Source organism: Anarhichas minor, unplaced genomic scaffold (genome assembly GCF_050575085.1).
Source record: "Anarhichas minor isolate MPS153535 unplaced genomic scaffold, ASM5057508v1 ptg000004l, whole genome shotgun sequence".
NCBI classification, from domain to species: domain Eukaryota; kingdom Metazoa; phylum Chordata; class Actinopteri; order Perciformes; family Anarhichadidae; genus Anarhichas; species Anarhichas minor.
The window spans coordinates 7,640,273-7,655,811 of record NW_027466450.1 but is presented as its reverse complement, the minus strand read 5'-3'; the positions used below and the strand labels follow the sequence as shown (position 1 = coordinate 7,655,811).

Here is a 15,539-nt window from a genome sequence, read left to right as displayed (position 1 = left end):
TCCTACGTTTTCCTATCCTTCTACCAGCTTTTGAAGAGTAAGAAAGAGATTTGCTTCCAATCTATCCCCACTATAGTTCATAACCCCAGAGCACCATGTGACTGATGCTCTCCCAGTCTGTCCACAAAAGTCTAGGGATCCCATTAGCACCTTATCTCTTCCTGGGGATGTTCTTAATCCACAAAGATATAGCAGGAGGAGTTGCATCACTGGCTTGATGAGCCTCAGAGTGGAGGAAGATGGAACTACTCAGAGGGGGCTCATGCTGCAGCATTCTTGTATGGTCATTATGACTGTAATCGCAATTAAAAGCAGAAATGCCTGACAGTTCTTCAGTACTAGGCAGAACCGTTATCATATAGTAGGGCTTTCTGGGTGATATGCATTGTTGACATTGTCTCTGTGGCTTCAAGAGTGAAAAGTTGTGTGCTGTGGGTCCACCAATCGATCTTGAGTAGTACAACTCAAGACCTATTCACGCTAAAGAACATCATGAGTTCAAGTGAAGCCACAGCTGTCCAGTTCAGCTCCATGCACCCTGTCCATCTAATGAAATGGAAAGGTTACTACATTTGTGCACTCTTGGCGCAACGGTTGGTTTATGTGGAATGCAACGGAGTGATGCATAGCAGCTGTTGGAAACTACAGGGAGAGGGTGGTTGGATTAACACTTGTGCTGCAGCAGCTTCTTTACAGACAAAAGCCACACTAGCCCATTCATAATGCCAGACAGCAGTGGTCATGTCACTTCTCACCGCAGCAATTATTGAGTGTGTTATGAATTGCTGCTACTAGCTGCTATTTCTCACTTTAATTATTTTGTTTCTAGCATGTTGTAAAAGTTGTGGAGAAGACATTGCAATGTGTGTTTTTTTTTTTTTCTTCCTGTTTTGAACACAGCAGTAGTTTTGAAGCAGGCCCCTTGGCATCCAATTTAAAAAGTTGAATCATTCTCTTTTCAATGGCATACTGCCTAAGGTCAAGATGCCCTCTTGTCACTGAAAATACTGTTGAAACGGAGTTCAGTCAATGCCAAATTCATTTATGTCTTTGCGACTGGCAGTGGGAGCTATTGTAGAACTATGGCATAATGACAAAGAAGTGTTCATCTTCATCTTTATAGCAAACGTCAACTGGTATTCTATTACATTATGACGGTGTCGAATTCAGCACTTTGGTTGACGCCGTTACAGTGATGCATGTTATGGTATTTGGTAAGAATAATGGAGGACAGTTGGACAATGTTGACATTAAATTAGCTTTAGAAAGATGAACGTTTTTGAGTATATTCAATGCGGGGATTTCATTAGGAAACGTGTGGGAGAAAGCCAGGACTTGATAAGAACTGTTAGCTTATCATTGCTAAGATTGAGAAATGCCAAAGTCAGGGAGGAGGAGAGTTGAGGTTACGCACAGTCCCGCTGCACAAATAATTTCAAACACATCTGGGCTGTAATTAACTCAAGGTTGCATTTTGCGATAATGCTTCATAGTAATGACTGATTTCCATTACAAATCAATAATGTTCATACGAAGGTAAACATTTCACGGACGAACCTCCACGGTGCAAAATGAATCCGTCGCAGTCCTCCCTATTAGTCGAGGGAGCAGCTGCGACTAATAGCCCAACGTGGCCGTCACACCGCGCGCGTTTTTAATGTGGACTTTTTGTAACGCTGTTCTTACCTTGTGCCTCTTAAAGTAGAGTTCCCAATTCAAACCTATAAACCTGGTCTTCATATCGCTGCTCCCGTGTGGATTGAAACTCACTGTTGGCACGTACGTGTGTGACACAGGTGATCTGCTGTAACGTGCCCTACGTCACACACACACACACCGTGAACACGTTTTACCTGTTGTGAATAACAGGCTGTATTCAACGGGATCCGAAGTAAGCAGTTTAAGGGGAAAAAATAACAATCTGCATCATTCGTGCACTTACTGGAGGCAATGACTTTAATAAAGACATCTGTAATGATAAAAGCTTTATTCATATCAACAATGCTTGACAGAACGTGTGCTGTGCACATCAGTGTATTTCTGGATATAGCTCAATCAAAACTCTGTAACACTTAAATATAGATTTTATGTATAATCTGAGGGGCATTTAAGTACCATAGGTCAGACATGGTCTGGTCCTACAAATCCAGTATTATTTAGATAATAGATTTCCTAATAATTTATAGAATTGTTCTCATTTAACATTCTTGTTCACACACAACAGTCATGCATTAAATGCATGATGATCATCACACCAAATAAAACAGAAGCATTAAAATATGCAGGTCAGCGCCAGGGATGTTACTTAATGACATGCTAGAAAATAAAACAAAATACAGCAATTATTAATTATCAAAATACATAATTTACACTGTTGGAGACTACCAAAAGAGGTAAAACAAGACAGATCCTGCTTCTGTGTCATGGGATAAAGGGTTCTGGAGAACTCAAAGTAGACAGGATAATCTCCTCCTGGAAGAAAGAAAAAAAAAAACACACCAGTTCATGCATGTGTTGTGGAAACATTGTTATGATATCATATTACAATGTGTGTGTAAGATTTTGCTTACAGTAGATGATATATTGTCAGAAGAATTAAGGCACTGCTATGGACTGCTCTTTCCTTCTATATGAGCAATCCCAATAAAAGATGGTGGTTCCACCTCTACCAGCTGCAGAGTGGAGACTTTGTCACCATCCACCACTCTATTTTCACCATTCTGTGATGGTAAAGGGAGACACAATGTATGCAATTACCGAAGACTTACTGTGTCAGACAACATAAAGAAGCAAAGAAAAGGCTGCATTATATTGTTATACCTTTCTTTCAAAAGCATGATAAAGTCTAAAATAGGTTAAAAAAAGATAACATGCAAAATGCTAAGTTGTTAAAGGGCTTTGGAATACAGCAAGTAGTATATATTAAACCCTGGGCTTCAAGTCAATAGGTTAGAGGAACCATTACAAGGTATTCTGCTACTTATAAGATTTTATAGTGTTCAAGAGTCAAGAACTCACCACTAGTCACAGTGTAAATGGCTGATACAGCACCAAAATGAAGCACCACAGTTGCAAAAGTGGTTGTAGTTTTTAAACCAACTAAAGCAGTAGTGGGATAAGTCATACTCTTATCCACTTCTAGGTAACTATTTTAAGGGGAAAAAAATGCCTTGCTCAGCAGTGCAAAGTGCTCTTCTAGTGAAGCATTAATACATAAAAATAAAAAGCTATGACCAGCGACATTGGTCTCATACGTAGTAATTTGCAGATTTCATCTTTATTTAGATATTTAAATCTAAGTATGCTATGCTATCACAACTCACCTTGAGCTCAGATAATCCTTCTGACTCTATGACTGATGAGCGACTTGTGCTTGGGGAGAAGGGTGGTGAAACAGGCAAGTTAGGCGACGTTTGCCCATGGGATATGAAGTGGCTCTTTCTCACCGCAGAAGACACTGCCTGGGCAAAGCGGGATGGGGTTGCAGGAGAATAGGGCCTAGGGGCTGCGAAGCTCCTTAATTTTTCCAAGCTTAACCCTATGCTTGGCTCTTTAGATGGCAAACTACTTTGCCTGGTCATTCGCATGAATGCTACATTCGTATCATCCCCCTTAGGGCTCAGCTCAACATCAGCAGCCCCTGTTGTCTCCTCTTGACACTGCACAGGAGGTGGAAAGGGAGGGGGTGGTAAATTTGCTCTCTCTGCACTTATTTGGGCCTCCCTCTGGCCAGACCCAGGACTGGCGCTGATATTCTTTTCTGCTGCTGAGGTTACATAATGCCCAGGTTTTTTTTTGTGCTGTGCCAAACGGAAAGAACCGGGCTTAGGTTTAGTCGCAGGTGGAATTTTCATCTCCTTGACCTCTGCTGGTGAACCTGCTTGAGATGCCCCATTAGCAAAGGATGAGATCTTGTCATCGGTTTTAGGTGAACTTGTTGGTGACGAGGAATGAATGGATTCAGGTATACTTCCATTAACAGTGCCTTGGGTAGTAGTAGTGCTAGTCAGTAAGTCTTCCCTGGGTATAGTAGAGTGCAGCTCACTTTTTGCTTTTGAGACATCCGTCTGTCCCCTCGGTGCTGTGCTCTCCTCCAGCTGAAGAGACCCAATATCAAGTCCCCCTTCTGGAGCTTCAGGAGGCGTCTCCAATATCACTGCAACTTCAAAATATCTCAGCTTCTCCAAGGATTTCTGTGGCACGATAGTATACGTTGTCATCCCCACCTTGGGGATGTAGTCCCTTGTAAGCTCGTTGGAAGGCTTGGGCTTTGGCTCAGAATTTGTGGCATAAATAGATGGTGCCTTTGTTGTGGCAGGAGCACTTGGTGTTGAGTCTTGGCATGATAAGGTCTCCGAGGTGTGGGGTAAGGCATGTTTGAGAACAGGCGAGTTCACTTCCTCCGTTACAGTGGCCATATCTTTCTTTGCTGCTGATTCAAAGGCAGGTGCATTAGCTGAGGGAGGATTTTTTTCCATGTGTTGTTGTGGAGGCACAGGTGGTGGTGGGAAATCTGCTTGCACTTGAGCATCTTCTCCAGTGGGGCGTGATGTGCTGGTGGCCACCGGGCTCTCCAGCCTGTCTGTCTGCTCCCAGAGGGTTACAGTGTTTGCCTGAAGAGAGGCCTGCACTTCCGCATCCTGTGACACAGGCGGAGGGAGGCTGCTGGGTACAGTGCTGCAATCACCCTCGACACTTTGAGGTGTAGACTCTTCACAGATCGGGTGTTGGCTTACATTTTCAACTGGACGTGGACCACTATCTGTACAGAAAAGAAATACATTAGTAGGTGCAAGATATCTACATGACATATGAACAATATCACTATAATACAAGTGCAAACCCACTAGTATCTGCCAGTTCAGATGAGTCCGTGCCATCAGTTGTCCTCACATCACTCAGAGTTACAGAATCATTCACTGTGCTCTGCAGTTGACTGTAAAAGTTAAGCAAAGAGAAGGAATTAAAAGCATTGCTAATACTAATGTTAAAGCATGGCTGAGGGTGGAGAAGTAATACTGGAGTTCGTACTTGCCATCTGAGGACAGATCACAAGACTGATCTTCCCCATTTCTCTCCATGGACATCGTGGCCATTATCTCAGTATCTGGGGACGGGGAATGCAACGAAACATCAGCAGACATGTTGAGGCTGCAGTCCTCTCCCTGGGTATCACTAGCAGTTGCAGACATTACAGAAGCAGTGGTCTCCTCTTGTTCCATAATCTCCTCCAGTGTGTTAGCAGCTGCACCTCCTGTAAAACGACATCATGAAGAAGACAGGTAAAATCAATCACATTTACCGTACCTGGCATTATAAGTAAAGTTATCAGTGGTGCAGCCAACATTTAATCAATTCTTTTTTTTGTATAGGACATGTGCAGGCTGTAATGTTCAAACATATTTTTGAAATGGTATGACAATCTTTTACAAAATTGGAGAAAAATATTCAAAAGTCCCTTAACTGCTTTTAAGTTGTTGTTTTTGTTGTATTTTTCATATGCGTGAGAAAAACAAGTATCCAACTGTATTAATTCTAGTGCTCATAAACAGACATTCACCCTTTCCAATAAGATAATGTTCTACTGACTAAATCATCTTTTACATCTCAGTCTCTCTTGTCCAGTTCTTAATTTAGCACTCAAAGAAAGCACATAACAGAGGAGCAGAGAGCTAAAGGAATTTCAAGGCTACTTAAACAATACTGCAGCTTCTCACTGATCTCGGCCTCTGATCTCTACCGAGCAGCACCGGGCTGTTGGGGAAACAGCAGAGGAAATGATCTTTCTCTGTGAACTTAAGTGTTTGAAAAGTGGGAGGACGGAAATGGTGGTGTATACATGTAGACAGCAGTAGTAAACAGTCTGTGATGATTGCACTGTCTATTAATGATGTCTGGGCAATAGAAAAGGCCGCTAGTCAGGGGACTATGGGTAATAAAGGAGTTGTGAGATTTTGTGAACAACACAGTAAAAGTAAAGAAAGTATAAAGAAAACAAGAAAAAGAAAGACCGGGATATAAAACAACAGTAATTTAAGCGTATGCAAGAACGAAAATTGCTTTAGTTATGTGGTGTGGAATATACAAGACACTAGTTTTTGCAATGCCTTCTCGGAATACATTTGATGGAATGAAGTGAGGTTTGTTTGTGGTGCTGAAACTAGTTAAGAAACTCTGCAGACACACTATCCTGATTACTTGGGGAAACCTGAACCTTTCTGTTGATAGTTTTCAGAATTGTTTTACTGTGGATTGTCCACAGTAAGTAAAAAATATATTGTTGTTGAAATGTAATATCAATACTGTGTGCGCCACACTTTCCACTCACGACCACAACTAAATGCAGGACTAACTGCCTTTGTAAAGGCTTTGTATGTGGGAACTCATCCTGAAAAAAATTAAATAAAGATACAATCTAATTTTCAAGGCTGTATTTCTCCCATATTTTGGGATATTCTTTGTTTTTGCTTTAAATGGCTTTGTATACAGGACGGGTGGAGCTTCCCTCAAAGGACAACTCAGATGTGTCTACACAATCACAGGAAAGTATGTCAAAGCAAGTTAATTATACTCATCCAAGGAAAAATACCATGGAAATTAGAACCTACAATGACCTGGAATGTAGCAAAAATGTTTTCTGGTCATTCATTTGTTTGTGGTTTTGATTTTTTTGAATGAATTTCACAGGTATCTGAATAGGCACCTTGATTTCTAACTACTGTATATGAAATGATCTGTGCATAACATAAGAGAGATAAAAGGAGGTAAATAGAGACCAGAAAAAAGGCAGATGAGGCTCAAGAACTAAAACACTAAATTAATGAAAAAGGGCAGTATAGGAAACTAGTGCCATGCAAATTTACAAAAGAAGCAGAATCTGCAAACATTAACACAACATTTATTTAGATGAATGATTTTTGTGCTCTAACCACCATGTAGTTCCCATGTATCCTAACAGGGCTGTAGTGTTTCAAATGAGCCACTGTTCAATAATGACCACTAGGAGGCACAAGAGTCATAGAAATTGTAGTCTCGGGCTGCAAAGTTAAATGTCATTGAGGCCAAAGTACACAAGACAAATCATCACAGAACAGGCTATATTTTATATTATATTTTAACGCAGCAGTGAAACAATCTTGATGAAAAAAAAAAAACATAGCCGTCCCACTGAGTAATGATAAAAATTCATAAATGTAAACAGAGACAAACCTTGCAAACTTTCATCCAGAGGAACTGTTTCTTGGACAACAGCACCAGGGGATGTGGGGGGTGGAGGAGCTTTGCGTTTGGTTCTCTTTAATGAAGACTCTGCTGAGGACCCACGACTTAAACCAGCCATCTATGGTACATACAAAGATGTTATATTAGTTATATAATCAATGATCATAAGGCTTTCATTTTACAATGACTATGCTGACACGTCAGAGCTTCTGTGTTAATATTCACCCACCTGGTCACTGTCCAGTTGGGCAGTAGGTTCAGAATGAAGTCTCCGGCGAGTGCTGAGGTCCGAGGCGCAGCTCTGGGACACCACAATTGGGGGTGGGGGTGCACGTCTCTTCTTTGGCACATCGATGGATAGTGTAGGGGAGGTGAGCGGAGACGAATTGGAGCTAGGTAAGGCCATGCTGAGAGGTCGAGGCTTGTTCACTAGCACAGGAGAAGCTGGGGCACTGGCTGTCGTTGCCTTTAAAGAACAAACATCCAATCAGAACATGATAAGAGGCCTGTTCCCAAAGAACATAGTGCACTTCAACCAATGGCAAACCAAAGTCAATAAACCTCCCTCTGAACATTTGAAGTTACTTTATGATACAGCTGTATATTTGCATAATCAGTATATGATAAAAAATACTGCATTACCTGGTTAGATTTCTTCTTGCTTTTTCTAAACTTGCTGAAGAGCCCTTTGTTTTCTTTCTCTTTCTGATTTTTATCTTTGCCTGGCGTCACTGCTCCTGAAAAACACACAGTTGCAAGATAACATTGGTCCCAAATATGACAGCTCTGTTAATATCAACCATGCAATTTACAAAGTGAAATACCTGCAGGCGTTGGTGAGGCTGGACACACGGGGGAAGCAGGTTGTCCTGCAAAGCCAACAAGCATGAGACTTAGCACAATAACAAGTGAGCTGATGAGGTACAGCATGAAACAGTATGGTTGATTTGCTAAAATCTTATGCAGCAAGGTTTGATTCCTACCTTTAGTGTCTCTTGCATAAACTTCCCTTATTGCATAATCATTTAGAGAGCTGGACAAGTCCAAAGGGGCCAGTGACTGAACATCTCTCCACAGAACGGTAGTCTCAATGTCAAATTCACATTTCTCACAGATGGCTGGTAAGTGGTCAGCCAGGGGAACGCGAGGATTAACTCGTAGTATAGTTTTCTGGGTCTTTTTGTAGTTTATCACCATCCGAACAGTTGCCTAGGGAATAAAAAAAAACGTGCCACTTTGATCAAATCTGTTAACTCACCATGAAGAGCAAAAAGTTTACTGAATGCGCCAACATGGTATCACGTCTTTAATGTACCTCGGGCATCTGAGGACCCGTCTTCTTATTTTTATCCTGCCCTTTAGGTTTAAGTATGATCTTCTCTGCATCCAAAGTTCCTATGAGAGCATTGGGCTTGAGTTTGGTGTTGTTCTTGTTGGCGGTGACCAGTTCTAAGGTGTGGCTGGATGGGTTGAGGTGATACTTTGCACAAAGCGTCACTAATAGATCCATCAGGGGTTTGCTGAAAGACATGGAGGACACGATAAAACAAAAACAAAATCATTTGTTTGGCATAAGAGGGGAGACGTGAGATGAGATCTGGTTAGGTGACAGTTACACAATGCAAAGTAGAACATTATCATCAAAGCAATTTTGAAATCAAGGAAAAATGATGTATGAGTTGACACTGCGACTAGATCAATTGACTAATCAATGCAGCTCTTATTGTTTAGAGAAAATAAGACATACAGTTAAAATTTTAAAAAGCTGTGCAGAATGTGTTGAAACAATACAGAGCAAATGTACAGCAACTTACAGTAGCAACAGTAGTCGCATGGAGCTTTCTTGACACTGATAATACAGTTTGAAATTAATCCTCAAAATAAAGCGTTAACTCTGTTGTGTGGGCACTTAGAAAAGGTTTAGAGGAAGAAAAGAAGCTAAAGAATTCAGCGCTTAATCCATTCATATTGGATTGGTCTCGGTCATTTCTCAAGAGGCCAAGGTGCAAAAGACACTCAGAAAGGTACATTGTGAGAACGATAATGATATCTTAAGTAAACTCTGTTGATGGAATGACTGAACTGTGTGAGAGAGCAGACTCATAGAAGGACACACAGACCTTTTGCTAAACACTTTGACGTGCTGGTGTGTTGGGACGTTGATCTGTAGGTGGTGCGGACCTAGCTTAAGATTTGAAGAGTAAGATTTGTGTGTAATCTTATCGCACCATAGCATGCAATCAAGAGATAATATTGGGAATTTGAAATGAAAAACTTATTTAATCATGTCTTACATCATTTGGTGAGAAGACAAGAATGAAGAAATGTAATGAATGTAATTCCCAGAACAAATATTAACTAAAACCACACATTCAACTACTCCACCTCTCTGACTCAGTCTGACTGGAACTGCACTTAATGTGATGACTCAATCAGATATCATGATGTTGTGTTTAAATATAATATTGAATTTGTTTAGTATGAACAAATACAGAACGGTGTTCAAATTGCATGACAGTGCTCCAACCGTACCTTCCATGGACTGTGGTCATTTCTTCTACTCCGCCAGGCAGAACCACAACCAGAGAGAGGTCGGTATCAATCAGGTTCTCCTTCTGGTCCATGGTTAAATGAAGGGTTCCTGGGTACCACTGGGAGAGACCTGGGGAGTCCAGCTTTTTCAGTCCTGGTGGGGATGGTGCTTTGCTTTTGGTCGACACCCTGTAGTTGGACAAGAGAGTGTAAATTATTCTCAGAGTTGCTTCAGCATTTGTTTAATAGTCAGACTATTGCTATGACACAAGAGAAATTAATACTTTTGAGATGACTGGGAATGGTTTTCCACTCACATGCACGTGTGCGCATTTATATAAAAAATAAATGTCATTGGAATTGTCTCTGCTATCTCAGGCATTACTCTGATTGAAAATCAAAGTGCAGCAGACAGCATGAAAGGAATCCTTTCTTCCTCAGGTTTTAGAAAGCAGTGAGGCTATTACATGTGGGAGTTCAAGTCCACTTTGCAAACAAGTCACAAGACAACCAATTGGACCGATTTACTCATTGAGCCTGAAGAAATGGCGAATGGTGAATGAACAGACATGTGAGAGATAATAAGAGTTTCTTAAACTGTTGACTGGTTTTTCTTGCCTATGTTGAAGTCAAATTGATTTATAGTGAAGTGCATGCTCTTTTTAGTGTAGAGGCAACACCCCCATGCATTGGTGAACATCACTTGGTGTGCTAGGAGTTTGTTTTAAGTGTGACTAACTATACAATACACATTTCAGTTTTGAAGGGCGTTTTTGAAGAGTGTTTGTCTTGGCTCAACATTCCTGGAAACTGTGTCAATACAGTGTGGGAGAGAGCAGTTGTGTGAGAGTTACAGTTTGACCAGGTATGCCACACACAAAACCAAAAAAAAAAAGAAAATCACTGCCCGAGACATTTCATATAACACTGATTTCATTCATCCCAAGATTTTCTGTAAGCTGGCCATCAGTTGGACAATGCACAGTAAATCTGTGATGCATCAGATAACTACACGGTTGTCGTAATGCTCCTGAGAGATGGTGTATAATAAAAACCTGCTGTCTGTAAACAAAAGAAAAGATTTGATTTGAACAGGGTCTTCATTATAAGATTTTAAGGCAAGCTGTTACACATTTAGTTTCGTGTTAACGTTCACTTGAAATGAAAAGCTGCAGATGGTATGACAACAAACCAAAGCAAACAAGTTCACTTCAAGTCAGCTAAGTTCAAACTATTGTACTGCAGTGTTATCAAGTTGTTCAGTGGGCCAAGGAATCAATAACCTTAGAGATATTCAAGTGTCACATCATTCGGTTTGCAGAGAGATGAAACAGGCATGTGCAGACCCACTGCCTTGAATTATAGCCTGTAACGTCTCTGGTGGGGGCACAAACAGAGGAATCCGAGCAATGCAAGGTCACAGGCTCCACTGAGGCACGTCTAGCAAAGGATTATTAGTCTTGCTATGGGGGCGGCTGTCCTTAAACACAGACTATGACATAAATGAAACACACACACACACACACACACACACACACACACACACACACACACACACACACACACACACACACACACACACACACACACACACACACACACACACACACACACACACACACACACACACACACACACACACACACACACACACACACACAGTTTTGATGCAGTATGTCTATGTCATACATAGAGTCAAATTCCTTGTATGCGTACGCATACATGGCCAATGAAGCTGATTCTGATTATAAAGTCCAAAATTGCATTCGCACAACCCTACAAGCCATTTATCGTGTGCTTTCTTGTCTCAATCATGTTTGCTGAAAAGGTATTTTTTAAAGATCATGGATGGTGTCTTGTTCGTGGCTGCCAATACAATACTTTTGTAGAAACACGTCTAGCGTAGCATTGATGCTACGCTAGACATGTTTCGACAAAACATTAAATAACTTTGGAACAGTTTAGGTTCCAATAAACGGCAGGCAAGAAAATAAAACTATGTCCAGGTGTTTCTTTGTCTATGTAGGCTTTAGAGGGTTAATGTCTTTTAGGCTAGTACCATTATAGGGAACTCATTATCATAACATCCTGATACTAATGGTGACATTTTCTAGTCTTAAAGGAAAACTTTGCCAGTTTAGAAATGATCTATTTCCTTGTCGTGTGGACGTGTAGCTACATACATACTTTACCATATTCATGAGTGATTCTGTGGTTCTACAGTAGCGTGTGCTGTGATAAATAGCAAAAACCAGGGAGATAACAATGAGGACGACAAGTGATGGTCATTTACAAACTACCATCACACTGTTCATGACCTGAGAAGGACCATGTTTTTTTTTTCCTGACAGCTGACAATACATCACACAGCTCACTAGTGAACAAATTTTAACAATTTCTGACACAGCCACAGTATTATCTATAATGTGGTTAAGATGTATCTCATACTTTATTGCTATTCCTAACACAACTACATGACAGGCTTTAAAATCCATACCTGTGTCTGAGCAATGTGTACTGTTTTAACTGACAGTAAGGGTTAGCCAGACAACAGGCAGCACAATGACCTGAGGTAGCAAAAAAATAAATAAACAAGCAACAAGCAGTGGGAGACAACAGAAACAAACTTGTTTATCTGTTCATCTTTAATAATAATAGTGCCAGTAGCCAGGATGATAAAGCCACACGATCTAGCACAGACATTAACAAACAAACCCAAATAATATACTGTGAACTGTTTATGTTTGTTGATTCCGTTTGGGTGTGTGTGACAGAAACCACTTTCTTGACAAAATAAATCAAAAGAAACAAATGCAAAGTGAACCAAAGAAGAGAGTTCCACTGCACGTCTCTCCCCCAGGGACCCCTGGATAAGGTTGTGGCAGCTTTTCCTAAATCCAATATATGTACAACTTGGGGTTCAGTGTCTTGCTCACACTTGAGGTGTCCTGTTATAGTATTTGAGATATCCCCCCAGATCTGCATTGTATAACGTTTGCATTATACTTCCAGCTTTATTAATCAGATGACTAATTTGAAAGGGGTCAGGCATTGGGTGTGACCAGATGCCAGCTGCTAAGTTATATAAAGACCTCATTCTGAGTAAGGCTGAGTGCATCCTCTGGGACTCTACTTACCATCTACAGGTTACATCTAAGCTATCGGGGCAAAGGAGCAACTCTACAAAGGTAAATAAGAACAGCAAGGTTCAGCAAGTCTTTTGTTCCTTCAGCGATTTGTTAAATGAGAGGGATAAGGTAAAACATGGGATAGGATTCAATGGTATTTTGGTCAGAGCTAGGTGGAATGGTAGATCTTATGCAATATTTGTATGGAATAATATATTTATTAGTTAAATATAATGTTGATACAGAGTTTGTTTCTCAGGGATCACGTAGCCCACTCATATCAAAGTATTTATTTGTCTCTATTTTAGTTTGTATGTGTGTATCAGCGTATGCTAGAGAGAGGAAAGTGCTTTATGTGTGTGTGTGTGTGTGTGTGTGTGTGTGTGTCTGCATGCACCATGTGCGTGTGTGCGTCTGTTTGAGCGCATGTCAGAGCGTGGGTGTTTGGAAATGCTCTCCCTGTGCGAGTGTGTGCATACGTGGGTGTGTGTTTGTGTGGATGGAAGTGGGGAACTGCTTATGTATATTTGTATTTATAACTGGTTTTATGAATGTTTTGTGTACTTCTGCTCCTCGACCACGAGAATTTCCATATTCAGGACAATACAGTTTACCTTGACATGGACTATCACCTACTTATGTAGCAGAGGTGTTTGAAGCTTCTTAGTAACTTTTAGCTCATTGTTTCGGTGGTATTGTCTACAAATGTATTGTATGGTTCGGTTTCACCGCTCCCATCAACCCGGTTTCCAGCAGCAGCTGCTTCTAAGCAAAGACAAGACAAAAAATATATCCACTGCTAATCCGACAGCAAACAAAGTTAACCAGCTGGTGAAGACAGATGAACATCTAGTAAGCAAATGCAAGACATTGTTCTAAGGAGTTGCTGGAGACCAACTAGAGTTAGAAGTGAATAATGAATTTAATATTTCTCATGTGGCAAACAAACGCCAAGAAAGGCATATCTGTATGCCGACATGTTAGCCATAACAACGTTAAAGGGGCAGGTTCTCTTGATACGTCTATTTTCAGGGCTGTCTGTGTCTATCAGCTTGTTTTGGAGTTCATCTGTTTTCAATTGGATGAAATCTTGATTGAATTTTGCTTTTCAATGTAACTGATCTGGATGACTGAAATGAAGAGCAAATGCCTTTATCTGCCTGCCGTCATTTCCACCGAAGAAGGAATTGTCATGACATTTGCCTGCTGCTATTAATCGTCCACAGAAGATAAAAAGTTTTGATATTACCAATAAGATTTCCACTTCACACATGGAATTGTATAATATAACAAACTGATTTCCATAACATTTGCAAAGTACACAGATGCTCCCGAGAACAGTACAATGACGCAAAACGTTTAGCCCCCTGAATGGTCTAAAAACCAATAAATTGCCAGTATGTTGTTCATTTTGTCCAAAATGATCATACTGTAGTATGGCATGTAACTCCACCACTGTAATTGTATCACTGCCACCTATAAGAATCAGCAGCGGTGCTTTTATATACTGATGTGTTGAAAAGTACACCTTCTGAACCCCAACTGGTCAGTTTAGAAGGCTGCAGAGAAGTAGGGAAGGGAGTGTTGGATTAATAATAATACACAGATTACACATTGCAGGTGTGGAACCACCATGACCATGAATGATGCCATGCACTCCCTGCACTTACGTCAATAGACTAGCTAGAATCAGACATTTACACTGTGGTCTCGTGGGTGCAAAGTCCTGATTTCATGGCTGTTTATTTGGCAATGGGATTGTAATCCTTCAGCACAGTGTCTAAAATGTTTCCTTTTACGCTCTAAAACGGAGCATTGCAAGTTGATTTATGCAATTGCCATGTGATTCTTCTAATTAAAATGTGATTTTTTGAATCAGCTAGAATGACAAAAATACACAACAGCTGTGCCTCAGTCACAGGGTCAGCCCAGTTTATACAGCTGTGTCATCAGTGATTTTATCAAGACACCTCGAGCAGCTGACAGACACGGAGACACAGGACGGTTTGTTCGTGCCATCCAGGCCTGTGTTTTTTTTCGGAAGCACAGGGTGCTCCTGAATGAGAAGAGACGTGTTGAAGCTTGACTCCGCTGATGCCTCATTCACAGGGTTTCCCCTTGGAGGTCTGACAGTCACAAACAAGCCCATTCAATACCAGAGGGCATGCTTGAAAGACGTGATCAAAGACGACCATGAAATAACAAACCCGCTGTCACTGTGCCATTTGTTACGTTTCATAATTAATGCAAACAAATGGACTCTGAAACAAATATCCAGTATGATATACTGTAGAAGTACTGCATGCTATGATGGTATGTAGAACAGATAGTCTTGGTTTAACTGCATCTCTCAATTGATTTGGGACGTGAATATGTGAAATGCTTCAAACAGATGTCTGGTGCTCTTGTTCACACCTGAGGAAAATGTGCAGGATAACTTGACGCAGTAGGTGGGGAATGCTTAAATCAGCTTGATTAGGTTTTAACTTAATTTCAACTGACAAACCTCAAAATAATAAAAGAAAACAAAAGGCCAGTATAATATCCAGATGCTGCTCCTTGTGAGAAAATACTTCAAATACTTTTGTGCTTATGTGTGAAAAAGACACATAAGACATATGTGTGACTGAGAATGACAGTGGGACACAGGCGAGAGAG

The 15,539-nt window shown here is 40.8% G+C and overlaps 1 protein-coding gene across 1 annotated transcript; it reads right to left on the bottom strand.

Annotated features, from left to right (window-relative positions):
• Positions 1-1,943: 1,943 nt before the first annotated feature.
• On the bottom strand, positions 1,944-13,503 carry cobll1b (cordon-bleu WH2 repeat protein-like 1b). The gene is made up of 12 exons (XM_076111940.1): positions 13,496-13,503; positions 9,754-9,942; positions 8,537-8,741; positions 8,205-8,430; positions 8,046-8,090; positions 7,864-7,958; positions 7,451-7,687; positions 7,210-7,339; positions 5,032-5,254; positions 4,848-4,936; positions 3,324-4,762; positions 1,944-2,720 (listed from the first exon to the last, which is right to left on the bottom strand). The coding sequence occupies exons 1-12, from the start codon at positions 13,501-13,503 to the stop codon at positions 2,607-2,609; spliced, it is 3,000 nt and encodes a 999-aa protein (XP_075968055.1). The 3' UTR covers positions 1,944-2,606.
• Positions 13,504-15,539: the final 2,036 nt, after the last annotated feature.